Raw genomic sequence first — 15,147 nt, forward strand, 5'->3', positions numbered from 1 at the left:
CCAGTGAGAGAGTTCAGTGGGTAAAGGTGCTTGCTGCCAAGCCTGACAACTTAAGTTCAATTCCAGGGATCCACATAGGAGAAAATTGATTCCTAAAAGTTTCCCTCTGATCTGTATACATGTGGTGGCATATTTGTGTGCAGACACACAGATAAACTTAAAACATATTTAAGCCAACTGTGGTGGTCCACAACTTTAATCCCAGCACTTGGGAGGCAGAGGCAGATAGATTTCTGTAAGTCTACACAAAGTTCCAGGTCAGCCAGGGCAGTATAGTGAGATGTCTCAAAACAAAATTAGCACGGAATTTAAAGCGTTTTTTAAAGTGGAGAGTAATTAAGAAGTCACACACCCAGGGTTGACCCCTAGGCAGCACATGCACCTGCACAGATGTGCACATAAACTCACATGACTGTTGGAAAAGAACAGGGAGAGGCAGGCAGAGCTGGGACTGCACAGTGAGGTATTTTGGAGAATTTACTGGCAGGGGAAGGTTCTGGGGAACTGGGCAGCCAAGCATTGAGTGGATTAAGACAAAAGTATGCTCTCAGGCCTGAAGATCTCTGGTTTATCCTCAGATTTCATCAAAAGCCACGCGCATCCTCCAAGTCATCCAGCACACGTGCTTTCAAGGATCTGTGTTATGATTTTCTAAGGAAATATACAGGAAAACCCATCTTATGGTGACTCACACAGCTGTGGCTCAAGATGGCTGCCATTATGTCAAGCCAGGTCCATGCTCTGTTCTCTGTGGGATGCACCCTTTCAATACACACAAGCACTGTGCAGCCCCAAATCTCCCCAACTTTTCATTGTTCAGGTGGGGCTTTGTTGTTCTTCTTCAGGGCTTTGCCCTTGAGGATTAATATAATTGCCATATTGTGCTGGTACTGTGAGGTGATCTTCTGGCTCTTTAGAGGTATCCACAGCAGCAGGAGAGCCTGTGCACCACTGAAGCAGGCAGCAGGGAGTACTTGGCACCTTTCCTATGACAGAGTGGGATTGGATAGGGCTTTGATCTTGATTTTCCCATGTGCCACAGACTTGATATTCTCTGTGGATGAGGTTTGGCCTGTGGGCTGTCACTAACAGCTGCTGTGTGAATGTGACCAGAAGCGCATGTGTGATTTAACACCTCAGGCTCTGGGCTAGAAAGACGGCTCAGGAGCTGAAGGTCTCACTGCTCTTCTGGAAGACCTGAGTCCAGTTCCTAGCATTGAGGTTCCATGATTGAACCAACTAAAGGGAGAACGGACTCATCCTGGATGTCAGAATGGGGACTGTCTTCCCTTGTACCCATGTAAACCCCAATGTGTCTTATCCCAAGTGTTCTGAGGTCACCAGGCTACCTGTTTGCTCTATGAGACCATTGGGTCATGTTTGGCATGAGTGGCAATCTGTTAAACTTCTGAGACTACCCAGGATGTCCTCAAGTATCTTTAGGTCCAGAGAAAGCTAAGGTCAGTGTCCTCATGTGATTAAACCTACCTCCCCAACCCCCAGCCCTGACACAGTGCTGCCTGCTGACCAGGGTACTCATACCTGGAATCATTCATGAGTCATATGACCCCAATGCCCTTCCCCTTTCCCCTACCCCCAATTTAATTTACGTGTGTGTGTGTGTGTGTGTGTGTGTGTGTGTGTGTGTGTGTGTGTCGTGTGTCGTGTGTATTGAGGTCAGAAGATGACTTGTAGGAGGCAGCTCTCTCCTTCCACCATATGGGTTCTAGAGTTTGGAGTCAGGTTGTCAGGCTTGGTGGCAATACCCATTAAACCGTGTTATCACTCCTGTTGCACAGCATTATCCTCCCATCCTTTAAGCCAAACCTCTGCCATCTTTATGAGGACATCTGTATCTGTATGACAAGAATCATTCCAGATGGACTTGTCAAGTTAGAAGTTCTCTCATAGAAAGAGGGACTAGGGATGGTCCTGGGAACCTTACCTCAGTATCCAGTCAACGTCCCCCAACCCCAGCCATGTGGAAACATTTCTTCCCAAACTGCAGGTCTTCAGGGTCCAGAGTAGAGTGTGTAATCAGGAAGGCTGCGGGGAGGGTTTCCATCTGCAAGTCCATTATGCATGACCTGCCAGCCTGGCCTATGCTCTGTACATAAGCCAAATACATTCTTTGTTTCCCCCATTGAACTTGGTTGTTGTTGGGACATTAGAGGGACAGGGGCAGATGCTTCTTGGTTCCTTTCAACAAGCAGAAAATTCCTGATGTTGCCCCCAAATCTTTACAACTTCTCCATTGTTCAAGGTGGCCCTGGTAGGGTTTGTGTTGTTATTGTTGTCCTTTGGTTAGTTTATTTTTGGTTCAGTATACCTCATATGACTTGTTACACCGTGTCTTAGGTGAGTGGTGATCTGTGGCTGGCCTTATCATTACTACAAGCATGCGGTACTCATGCATGGAAGAAAAGGGGGCAGACTTCCCTGAAAAAAAATTATGTATGAATGAGCTGGAGAGATGAGTTACTGGCAACTATGAGCTGACATGTAGGTGTTGGGAACCAAGCCCCCTGGTCCTCTACAAGAGCAGCAAGTGCTCCTAATGGCTAGGCCGCTGAGTTGTGTTTAGTGATGAGGAAAAAGCATTTTCCCTGTAAGTTTGGGAAAAGACAGCTCTGCCCGTCTTTGTGGTTCCGTCCTAAAGAAGGCCTTGGCTATGCGATGAAACAGCAGGCTATGACGAAGGCTGTGCAGGAGAGGAGGCCATGAGTATTTGCCAACCTCAGAGGTGAACTGAAAGGATACATGTTAGGGGACAGACAAAACCAAGTCACCGTTAACAACTGGAAAGCAAAAGTGAAGAGACCATGTGCAGACAGCACCCAGCGAGTTTACAAAACACACACCATGACACCGGTATGGAAAGCCAGGAAGGATAGCCTATAGAAAAATGAGTTACAGGGAGGCAGAAGACTAGACCACATCCATAGGTCAGGAAACACCATGGTTGAGATGCTAGGTTTGGGCTGGACGATGATTCTGACAGTAAAGTGCTTGTTACCCAAGCATAAGGACCTGAGTTCAGATCCTAAGCATCTGTGTAAGAAGCCGAGAGTGCTGACACTGTAATTCAAGAACTGGGTGAGCGAGACAGGAATCCCTGACGACCACTGGCCAGCTACTTCGGCCAAACCAGAAATAAGATGGAGGGGCTGGAGAGATGGCTCAGCGGTTAAGAGCACTGGCTGCTCTTCCAGAGGTCCTGAGTTCAATTCCCAGCAACCACATGGTGGCTCACAACCATCTGTAATAGGAGCTGATGCCCTCACCTGGTATGTCTGAAGACACTGACAGTGTCCTTACATACATAAAATAAACAAATAGCTATATAAAAAGGAAATAGGAAGAAGATGGAGAATAATAAAGAAACTCCTTGGGGCAGCAGTCCTGGTGGCAGGTCCACACCCTCAACACCACACCCAGACCCTGTATAGAGTTGCTGGAATCAGGGAGGCCTGGGAATTTGGCTACACAGAGAGCAAACCTGAGCTCTCGAGTCTGTGTCAGTTATCCTGTCAAGCTGATTAAGAAGCTCCCAGATCTCATGGCCAGCACTGTCCACTTCCACCAGTCCTATCATTTATTCCCTTGACATTATTCTCCTCTGAATACCTACCCACCCAATCATCCATCCATCCATCCATCCATCCATCCATTCACCTACCCATCATCCATCTACTCATCCACCCACTCATCCATCCATCTATCCATCCATCCACTCACCCACTCACCCATGCATGCATCCACCCATCCATCCATCCATCCACTCACCCATCCATCCATCCATCTACCCACCCACCCATCCATCCATCCACCCATCCATCCATCCATCCATCCATCTATCACCCGCCTATCCACTGGATGTGTGCTTCCTGGCTCCTCCTCTCCATCCAGGGTCAGCCTGGCTGCTTCTTGCTGGCTCTGAGCCCTCAGGAGCAGACCTGCTAGTGAAGGATGCAGAATCAAGCTGGCAAACACACTAGCTATAGAGGAAGCAATCTCACATCAAACTTTCTGTGGCGGGGTGTGTGTATGCACAGGTTGGGGGAGACCAGACAGGTAAGAAGAGCTAAGGACAGATTTCTGACATCAGGAGCCACAGCACCACAGAGCCAACAGACAGCACCCTAAGCAGAGACAGAGACAAGCAACAAGGTGGAGGTGCCAGGTCAGGTGGGGCAGGCTGCACAGGGCATCTCTGCCTGGCATGGGAGGTGATGACTTTGGTCTTAAAGGTTAGGGTAGGCTACCTGCTGCTGAAGCCTGGCTTAGCTGTCCTGGCGACCTTCTGTGTCATCTGCAGATCTGGCTGACAGCTTCCAGGTGACACTCTAGGGGTCGTCCAGCTACAGAGGTACCAGAAGACAGGAGCCTAGACAGGAGCCTAGACAGGAGTCAGGTCTGTCTTGCATTTGTTTCAACTTATGCCAGCCCAAGAGCAGCCTTGACACCGTATGTGAGTCCTACTAGGGCTAGGATAGTCATGGCTGCTGCCTCTGGACTTTGCTAGCAACCTCAAACCCAGCAGTGGCCTGGGAAGCACCAGCCCTGTGCCCCACATCTGTCTAGACCAAGACGTCTATCATATTCCCCAGGGCTTTCAGCTGCTGCCATATTCACCTGTCACCTCTGGCACACAGATCAACAGCCCTGCAGGGCTCAGGATCTGTGTCCTTGGGCAAGAAAGATACAACTGACCTCATGTTTGTTCTCTCTCCTTATCCCAGGGACAAGCCTTCCAGGAAGGCACCACTCTGTTCTTCAGAGTCTAGAGTGAAATGCATGAAGAAGAGGCAGCTCTTCCCCACCCTGCCTACCCAGAACAGCCTCCTCTGCTGTGTCCTCCACACACCCCTCCTGAACCCATGCTGACCTTAGTCTAAGGGTCTCATGTGTCCCAGATCCCCTGTTAGAGCCACTCCAGTTCAGAGGGCTCCATCTCAAGCTTCATCCGAAGGACCTAGTGAAAGACTCTGTCCCCCCCCAATGTAAATGGGTCCTAAGGGACAACGATTTGAGTTTCACCCCTGGCCTCCATGTACATGTGTGTGCACTGCACACACATCCACATGGGCATCTACAGAGAGAGAGAGAGAGAGAGAGAGAGAGAGAGAGAGAGAGAGAGAGAGAGAGAGAGAGAGAGAAAGGAGGAGATTTCTGAAGGTGTCTGTCAGAAAGGTACGCGCCTGGAATATTTTTCGTGCCAGAGGTTTCAATGTGGCTGGACAGCACGCTGGTGGCTTATTTCCCTGGTGTTTTTGGTAAGGTTTGAATGTTGTCCTTTACATGTGTATGTTGTATGTCTAGGTGTTATGTCTCTGCACTGTGTGCATGAAGTGCCTATACAAACATAAGAAGACGCCAGATCCCCTGAAACAGATGGTTGTGAGCCAACTTGTGGATCTTGGGAACTGAACCTAGGTCCTCTGGAGATACAGCCAGTGCTCTTAACTGCTGAGCTGTCTCTCCAGGCCCAGGGCTTGACTGCTTTAAGAACGATGACGGAGGTAGGTTATTTTCTGTTTTTTTTTAATTTTTTCACTTTAATTATTAAAGAACCATCATAAAATGTACAAAATAACGTGCTCTTTGGAAGCTTGGCTCTCTCTCTTTTCTTGAACTGTAGGTTAAGCTGGCTGGCAGGTCAGGGTGGAGTCTGCAGAAAAAACTTGACTGTCCTAGAGGTACCCAGAATGGGGGTGGGATGGGCTTTGGGGAGGAGCCAGGGTCCCCTGCTGGCACTGTGATGTCTCTTGGGAACACCTGAGGAGCAGAAGTGCCCAGGAGGCAACAAATTGGGGTGTCCCTGGGCACAGGACAGACTGGGTCTATTTAATGATGAAACACCACCACCTTGTGGCCTCTGTGAGTAGTAACACCAGGTTGGAAAATTGGGGAGGCCACAAGCCCAGTGTCTTTACCTGGATGGTGAGGTTTAGTCGGGGAATGTTGGGGTGAGGGAGGGAGAAAGAATAGTCCAGATAAGTCCCATTAATGGATGCGTCCAACATAAGGCCTCAGTGCCCCCAAGAGCAGAGAATGCTCCCCAGAAGCTGATGCTGTAGTTCCAGTCACCTGACCCATCTATGACAGGAGGAAACAAAGCTCCCGGTCTACTAGGGTGGTGGGGCAGTTTTCTCAGGCAGATGCTGTAGGGGCAGAAGGATGTAAGACACATGCCCTCCTTGTAGCTCTGGGATCCTCCTTCACGCACCTGCCTCTCTGTCTGTTCCTGTCTTCTTTGCCTGTTCAGTATGCAGCTTGGTCCCTTTCCCTTCTTGCTGGGGGCTGGCCCTGACATTAATCTTCTTTCTGGTGTTGTTTCTTTGTGAGGCAGTAGAGGGGGAAGAGCATTGGTGGAGGGTAAGACCTTGTCTTACGAGATATTTAGGGTTGCTGTATAATAATAAGTTTGCTTAGTCTAAGTTACTATGTTACTGTAGCTGATTTACTTGTCTATGTCTAAGTCACTATGCTCTGCTACTGTAACTGACTGGCCTTCTGTGTTCCTCTGAGGCCAGAAACTGCAGTCTCTGGCATTTAGCACTTCATTCTAAAACAGCAGGAGATAAAGTAGAGGATTAATTACTAGAGCCTTTTCCCTTTTGTCCCTATGCCTCTTGCTTGTCAGGCTAGGCGGAAATTTGGAGCAATAAACTTCTATTGAACCAAGAGAAATGAATAGCGCTTGCAGAAGGAAAAACTTCTACATGGCCAAATATGCATAAACATATATGATTTCATACACGGATTCATAAATGCACATTTATACATTTCCACTCATCAGTTAGGCACAGCTTACATACATTATCACAATTACCTTCTTACACAAACACATGCATACATTCTCACAATTACATACTTACACAGACATCCATACTTACATATGCATATGGAGAAAAAGACCAAGCACCGGTGCAGAAAGAACTCCCTCATTCTGGATGAAAGATGAGCTCCAATCTTTATTACATAGAGAAAGAAATCGCTTCTACCCTTTCAATGCTAAGTGAATTAAACCCAAGTTTGTAAGAGAAAAGGCTTTTAATAAGACTAAGCCTGCCTTGCTATTAAGAAATGACCAGTCTGTCCCAGGTAAGGAGAAACCTGCCTGCACCTTCTGTTCTCTCCAGCTTCTTCTTTTTTCCTCTTTTCTTCTGCATTCTGCACATTGCTCTTTTATGTTACTTATAGTTTCTAAGTTATTCCTCTCTTCATTTCTTCTCAGTCCAGATCTTTTTAGCTCAGTTCTACTTAGCTCAGTTCTCTTTAGCCCAAACCTGACTCTTCAGTTCAGTCCCTCTCCAGCTCAGTCCTTCTGTGTATCTTCTCTTTGTCCTCAGCACTTAAACATCTTTCCAAATCCATAATCACATGTTACAAAGTTCATCACAAGTTCATATGAAAGATCAAACATAAATTGAAATAGAAGTTTACAACCGAGAATGTTTACATGAATATCCATCAGGAGTAATTATCTGGCTAACCATTCATCACCAGTGTCAGCTCTACAGGTTCACTGAAGGTCTAAAACCATACCTAAGTTGTTAGTGAAGTTTGTATAGATAGACCCAGTCAATGTTTTATCCTTTGTCCTTGAACCTGTAATAAATCATTTGTTCTCTTTTTATGACCTTGATAACTGTATTACAACCTCTTGGAATGGGCTCTGAGGTGGGAGAAAATCTGGTTACTATCTAAGAGCAATTAACTAGTGACACCAGACTGGAAGACTGGCAGAGTTCTCACTGCAGTTTTAATTGTCAGAGAAAGACTTAATAGTGGTCCCACTATAAAAGAGCTTAACAATCACGTTATAATTTTAGGAATTTTTATAGGATCATAGTAAGACTTAAGAAGTCATCTATTTGTCTATATAGCATCACTAAGAGACAGTACATCTTCGTACATCTGCAGAGATCTGCTCTAAAGGGATGTGCTATTACTCAATGATTGTGATATATGTCTAATAATAACAAGAGGAAAAGCATTTTAATAGCAGGAATCTTTCCCAAAATGAATCCCTTACAGCCTTGCTTAATAAGGGCGAACCAGTCGCAGATTATATAATAATCCGAGACTGGGCATCTCAGGGTGATCACCTGCTAGTTATTAGCTTGTCCTGTTATGGTTCCTGACACCTTCTCCCCTGCTTACAAGAGGAAGCCACAAAGTCCCGAGGACCAGAGCTGGACCATGGCAGGGGTTTGAGCAAGACTGGGATCCCCTGGCAGCTACGAGGGCAGGGCAGGTGGGTGTATGAGTCACTCTTTACACTCGGCTCATGGGGAGGGATATCCCCCCACTACTTGACTGAGACTCTTCCCCTAAAGCCCTGTTTAGGGCTACCTGCAGTGGCTCCTTCCTGAGCTGCCTGCCCTTCAGGTAGTACAAGAGGGGCTTTGCACTGCTGTCAATGCAGGCCAGGAGGGTGGCCAGTGGGAAGAAAAAGGGAAGCAAGAATTTTATGACTGGCCGCAGGCACCAGTAGAAAACCAGGGGCAGGCGACAGAAGAACAGAAGGATCCCGGAGCACTGGGCCAACTTGCAGAATTTGGAGGGTGGCTGTGAAGAACAGCAGTTCCCAAAGACTAAGAGAAACATGCTTGCACCACACGCCGTGCTAGCAAGCACCCCTAGCCAGACAACGCTGACCCAGTGGTACTTGAGGCAAACCAGCAGACTCATTCTATTGTACAGCAGGCCACAGGCATTGGCTGGCAGCAGCACCGCCAGCATGGTCAGGGCCCAGATCACGAGGCAGAGGACAAATGAAGTGTACCTGGGGCGGCAGTTGGGGCCACAAAAGGAGGGGAACATGTAGGAGAGGCAGCAGTCCACACTGAAGGCAGCCAGCAGCCAGAGCCCTACAGCAAACCAGAGGAAGGTGACCGGGAAGTAGAGTGTGTCCTCATAGCCCGACGCGATCTTGGCAATAGAGAAGCCAACTTGGCAGGAGAGGAAGAGGAAATCAGCAGCGGCCAGGTGCAGCAGGTAGGTGTTGAAGGGGCCCTTCTTGATGCGCAGACCGAGGTGCCAGAACAGCAGCGTGTTGCCCGCCAGCCCTGCAAGACTGACGGTGAGGCTGAGGAAGAAGAGCACTCTGTTGAACGTGCCCCAGATATTGAATATGGAGAGCATCCTGGCTGGCTTCCGTGGGTGCTCCGGGAGGCCCCTGCAAAGGGTGACAGGGTTCACTACCCAGTCGCTGTGCCCCTAGTGTGAAAGGCAAGAGATCATGAGCTTCCAGAGTCTGAGTTGTCTCAGGCCCCGTTCTGGCTTTATGTGAACTTGGCCAGGGTAACCCCTAACAGCTTCCATGCTCGGAGGCACCATTCTCTGCCCTCGTCCTGGTTAGGCAACCCTTCCTGAGGTAGGAGCCCCCTGGCAGAGGCCCACCACATTCAGGCCAAGGGGCCATGGGTGGAGGGACTCCCCTTTCTTTTTAACTGGTACTGGTCTGAGGGCTCTTCCTCCAAGGCTCTATCACACCCACCCCAGGGTCTCTGATAGTGCCTGGTGTGACCTCAGAACACTGAATTCCTTGCTAGGTGAGGCTTCAGGGGACTTTCCCCACACTGTCCTTCAGGAGAATGACCTTAAGTCTACACGGTCCTGTGGGACTGTGACTAACTCTGAAGGTTCATATTAGAGTCTGGGACTTTGACCATGGGTCTCGGGGCCCCAGGTCTTCTTGGGGAACAAGTAGGAAATCTCCTGGGGGTCTCAAGGAGGTGCATCTCAGAGCAGCACCTCTTTCCACAGGGCCCACAGTGGACCTTGTCCAAGGTACAGGGATGTACCAGATATGTGGACCCAGGTTCTGGAGACAAGAACTGCCAGGCAGGACCATCAATAGGAAAGAACAGATGGGGGCTGGGAGAACGGGGTGGGGGAGTGAGAAGGACAGATGGATAAATGGAGAATAGAGGCAGAGATAAAGAGATAGGGGCATTCATGGGAAGACATAGTCAGAGATGGAAAGAGACAGAGACAGTGACAGAGAACACCCTGTGTACTTTGTGTATGACCCTCATTCCTGGACTGGACTGTGTCCCCTACCCAGGAGACCACCCTAGCTATCTCTGCATTCACTGAGATGCACCCTACATCAGTCACTGATTCCTCTCACAGGACCAAACCTTCTGTACTGTCCTGATAAGTATAGCCTATCATCTCATCACACCAAGCATCCTTCCTGGTACCTCCAAGGGATGGAGGTTCAACCTACCAGCCCAGCTGTCAGAGTCAGAGTGCAGGTCCTCAGGACCTTGAAATTAAGGACTGGTCCTTCACAATCATAGTGGTGATAGAGGCAAGATCCTTCCCCTCCATGAGCCCTCAGGGTGTTAATCCAGACATCTACTCCTGTGTGGATTCTGGCTGGTAGAGGAGGCAAGGCTAGATCTGAAAGGGGATGCAGTGGGTGGGTTGGGGCATCTTCCTCATCCTTGTTTTCTAATGGACCCGGAGCTATGAATTCCGAGCTTGAGCCTCAACTTCCAAGGCTCCCTTAACTGCCTTCCCCATACGGTCTCTTTCAGAGGACATCCTCAGAGCCACCAGCACCCCCCTGAGAGCCAGGCAGACAGGTGTTGTAGAGGGTAAGAGAAGGGGTGCTCCATGCTTGGAGGAGCAGGTAGAGAGGCAGACTAACCTTCTTACCTGCTGGCTGCCTGCTGACAGTGGCTGTGTTCAGCTTGCTCAGCCCACACTTGTTGTCTTTGAGCTCCTCCTGGACCCTAAATCCCCTCCTGTCCTTTGAGGCTGGCTCCTGCCAGTTCCCTAGAAGTGGGCGGGTGTGTCACCCTTTCACAGGAATCAAAGAAATGACCTCAAACAGAGCTGTTAGTGTGGGAGTCTCCTCCTCTTCATCTGGGAGACGGAACCAGAGAGCCTTGCACACGGCCCTGGAGTGATCTCTGGTCTTAGGTGCTCAGGACCAAAGAGGGCTTGAGTTTTTATCCTGAGCACCTGTAATAAAAGATAGGCATGATGGTGCATGCTTGTGACCCCAGTACTGGGAGATGGGGACAAGAGGACTCTTGGGACTTGGTATTCAGCAGGCCATGCCAGTCAGTGTGTTTGGTGCAAAGTCTTATCTTTAAAAAATAAGGTATTGGGCCAGTGAGAGAGCTCAGTGGGTAAAGGTGCTTGCCACCAAGTCTGACAACTTAAGTTCAATTCCAGGGATCCACACAGGAGAAAATTGATTCCTAAAAGTTTCCCTCTGATCTGTATACATGTGGTGGCATATTTGTGTGCAGACACACAGATAAACTTAAAACATATTTAAGCCAACTGTGGTGGTCCACACCTTTAATCCCAGCACTTGGGAGGCAGAGGCAGACAGATTTCTGCAAGTCTACACAAAGTTCCAGGTCAGCCAGGGCAGTATAGTGAGATGTCTCAAAACAAAATTAGCATGGAATTTAAAGCGTTTTTTAAAGTGGAGAGTAATTAAGAAGTCACACACCCAGGGTTGACCCCTAGGCAGCACATGCACCTGCACAGATGTGCACATAAACTCACATGACTGTTGGAAAAGAACAGGGAGAGGCAGGCAGAGCTGGGACTGCACAGTGAGGTATTTTGGAGAATTTACTGGCAGAGGAAGGTTCTGGGGAACTGGGCAGCCAAGCATTGAGTGGGGTAAGACAAAAGTATGCTCTCAGGCCTGAAGATCTCTGGTTTATCCTCAGATTTCATCAAAAGCCAGGCGCATCCTCCAAGTCATCCAGCACACGTGCTTTCAAGGATCTGTGTTATGATTTTCTAAGGAAATATACAGGAAAACCCATCTTATGGTGACTCACACAGCTGTGGCTCAAGATGGCTGCCATTATGTCAAGCCAGGTCCATGCTCTGTTCTCTGTGGGATGCACCCTTTCAATACACACAAGCACTGTGCAGCCCCAAATCTCCCCAACTTTTCATTGGTCAGGAGGGGTCTTGTTGTTCTTCTTCAGGGCATTGCCCTTGAGGATTAATATAATTGCCATATTGTGCTGGTACTGTGAGGTGATCTTCTGGCTCTTTAGAGGTATCCACAGCAGCAGGAGAGCCTGTGCACCACTGAAGCAGGCAGCAGGGAGTACTTGGCACCTTTCCTATGACAGAGTGGGATTGGATAGGGCTTTGATCTTGATTTTCCCATGTGCCACAGACTTGACATTCTCTGTGGATAAGGTTTGGCCTGTGGGCTGTCCTAACAGCTGCTGTGTGAATGTGACCAGAAGCGCATGTGTGATTTAACACCTCAGGCTCTGGGCTAGAAAGACGGCTCAGGAGCTGAAGGTCTCACTGCTCTTCTGGAAGACCTGAGTCCAGTTCCTAGCATTGAGGTTCCATGATTGAACCAACTAAAGGGAGAACGGACTCATCCTGGATGTCAGAATGGGGACTGTCTTCCTTTGTACCATGTAAACCCCAATGTGTCTTATCCCAAGTGTTCTGAGGTCACCAGGCTACCTGTTTGCTCTATGAGACCATTGGGTCATGTTTGGCATGAGTGGCAATCTGTTAAACTTCTGAGACTACCCAGGATGTCCTCAAGTATCTTTAGGTCCAGAGAAAGCTAAGGTCAGTGTCCTCATGTGATTAAACCTACCTCCCCAACCCCCAGCCCTGACACAGTGCTGCCTGCTGACCAGGGTACTCATACCTGGAATCATTTGTGAGTCATATGACCCCAATGACCCCCCATTTAATTTACGTGTGTGTGTGTGTGTGTGTGTGTGTGTGTGTGTGTGTGTGTGTGTGTGTGTGTAGAATGTGTATTGAGGTCAGAAGATGACTTGTGGGAGGCAGTTCTCTCCTTCCACCATATGGGTTCTAGAGTTTGGAGTCAGGTTGTCAGGCTTGGTGGCAATACCCATTAAACCGTGTTACCACTCCTGTTGCACAGCATTATCCTCCCATCCTTTGAGCCAAACTTCTGCCATCTTTATGAGAACAGTTGTATCTGTATGACAAGAATCATTCCAGATGGACTTGTCAAGTTAGAAGTTCTCTCATAGAAAGAGGGACTGGAGAGGGTCATGGGAACCTTACCTCAGTATCCAGTCAACGTCCCCCAACCCCAGCCATGTGGATACATTTCTTCCTAAACTGCAGGTCTTCAGGGTCCAGAGTAGAGTGTGTAATCAGGAAGGCTGCGGGGAGGGTTTCCATCTGCAAGTCCATTATGCATGACCTGCCAGCCTGGCCTATGCTCTGTACATAAGCCAAATACATTCTTTGTTTCCCCCATTGAACTTGGTTGTTGTTGGGACATTAGAGGGACAGGGGCAGATACTTCTTGGTTTCTTTCAACAAGCAGAAAATTCTTGATGTTGCCCCCAAATCTTTACAACTTCTCCATTGTTCAAGGTGGCCCTGGTGGGGTTTGTGTTGTTATTGTTGTCCCTTGGTTAGTTTATTTTTGGTTCAGTATACCTCATATGACTTGTTACACCTTGTCTTAGGTGAGTGGTGATCTGTGGCTGGCCTTGTCATTACCATTGGGTAATACTGTGGGAAATGTAAGCAAAATGTGGTTTTTTCCATCAAGGGATTACATGGGACAACATTTCCTTTAAATGTTTAAATTTGCAAGGATATCAAGTGGCAGAAATTGAGACTCCTCCAGGCTCAGCACTTTTGAACTCAAGGCTGCACTCGGTTCAAAACCTCTCTCTGCTTCTCTACTCAGTTGCTCTGGTCAGTCAATTACAGAAGAATGATAGACTGGGTGCTGACCAAGGGCAGTGAGGCACAGGACCCTTTATCAGGAATGAAAACACAGAGTGTGCTTGCCCCCTTCAGCAGGACTCAAGCTTTTGTCTTGCTGAATGCTTTAGATTGGATCATGTGGTAATTCCTTGGGACCCTGGACCTACTTCTACCAGTATTGATTTTAGATTTCTGAGGTAGCTTAAGGAGATGGGGGTTGGGGCTGGAGAGATGGCTCAGTGATTAAGAGCACCTGACTACTCTTCCAGAGGTCCTGAGTTCAGTTCCCAGCAACCACATGGTGGCTCACAACCATCTGTAAAGAGATCTGATGCCCTCTTCTGGTGTGTCTGAAGACAGCTACAGTGTACTTATATATAAGGAGATGGGGGTTGGCAGAAAAGAAAGCAGTTAGCCTTGGCAGAGAGGAGTGTTTATTTCAAACCATCAAGGGCAGATGCCATGGGAAAGGGGTGTCTGTCAAATGGGAAGGGGGTATTTTGGGTTTATATAGGAGGTTTGGGGAATGCACTTGCTAGGTCCACATGCAAGCCTGCAGTTTCTCTCTCCTGGAGTTGTTTGTCCAGAGAAGGTTGTTTGTCTCTAGAAACTGCCTTGTCCTGGCTATGAGAGTGAGGGCCGGAAAGAGCTGCTGAGTTTGGCAATGGCAATGAAGAAGAAGGAGTTGGAGTCTCAACATGGGGCCTTGGTTGGGGTCTGGCAAAGATTGTTCAAGGTTTAGTTCAACATACCCCAGAGATAAGGAATGGGCCAGAGAGGATCAGGTTTCCAGATATAGGGCTGGAGTTTGTGGGGGAAGTGTCTTCCTGCTGAACAGGAGCACAGGTCTAGGGGTGAGGCAGTTTTGTAGGCAGAGTCTAGTTCAGAGTCTGTTTAAGAAGGGGTCCTCTGGTCACTCAGCAGTAGAGTCATAACAAGATCGGTTGTGATAGATCATGTCACTGTTGTCATGCTTTCCTGGAGAGACTTTTGAGAAGTAATCAGTAGAGAGCCAAAAACAGATGATTTGGTTATAGAGTGAAGCTGAGAGATTGCCCAGAAAGTAGAAGGAGTGGGAGTGGGGTGGGGAGGGAGAGTTGGATAAGCCGGTGAGAGGAAGCGAGGATAGCATCACAGTGACTGGTCCTGCTGTCAAGAGTGTTGCACCAGAGTGAGCCAGTACGAGCAGTAGGAGGCTAGGGAACATTAAAGGGAGGGACCAGGAGGACTAATGTAAAGAATTGTATCTGCCTGGGAGTCAAAGTCTTTGCAGCCAGTGTCTCCAGTGTCCAAAATGTCCTTTTTCAGGTATATCAGAATCAAATGGAGCTCTTCTAGGGTAAGACCCATGAAAAGAGATTATGTGGAGTATTCTGTTTGGGTTCAGGGTGAAGTCTGGTAAATAAACTTTTAAAAAACAAG

General features: G+C 48.2%; 1 protein-coding gene across 3 annotated transcripts; it reads right to left on the bottom strand.

The window, feature by feature from the left end:
- Positions 1 to 6,949: 6,949 nt before the first annotated feature.
- Positions 6,950 to 10,732, bottom strand: Mrgprg (MAS related GPR family member G). Of its 3 annotated transcripts, none has more exons than XM_087562096.1 (2): positions 10,678 to 10,732; positions 6,950 to 9,187 (listed from the first exon to the last, which is right to left on the bottom strand). In XM_087562096.1, exon 2 carries the CDS (start codon positions 9,151 to 9,153, stop codon positions 8,284 to 8,286), a length of 870 nt encoding a protein of 289 aa, XP_087418222.1. In that variant the 5' UTR covers positions 9,154 to 9,187; positions 10,678 to 10,732; the 3' UTR covers positions 6,950 to 8,283.
- Between the last annotated feature and the right edge of the window lie 4,415 nt (positions 10,733 to 15,147).

This window comes from Rattus norvegicus, chromosome 1 (genome assembly GCF_021556685.1).
Source record: "Rattus norvegicus strain SHRSP/BbbUtx chromosome 1, alternate assembly SHRSP_T2T, whole genome shotgun sequence".
NCBI lineage: Eukaryota > Metazoa > Chordata > Mammalia > Rodentia > Muridae > Rattus > Rattus norvegicus.

Excerpts from the sequence above, each read along its gene's own strand:
- Mrgprg (XM_087562096.1), bottom strand. The coding sequence starts at position 9,153 with ATGCTCTCCATATTCAATATCTGGGGCACGTTCAACAGAGTGCTCTTC.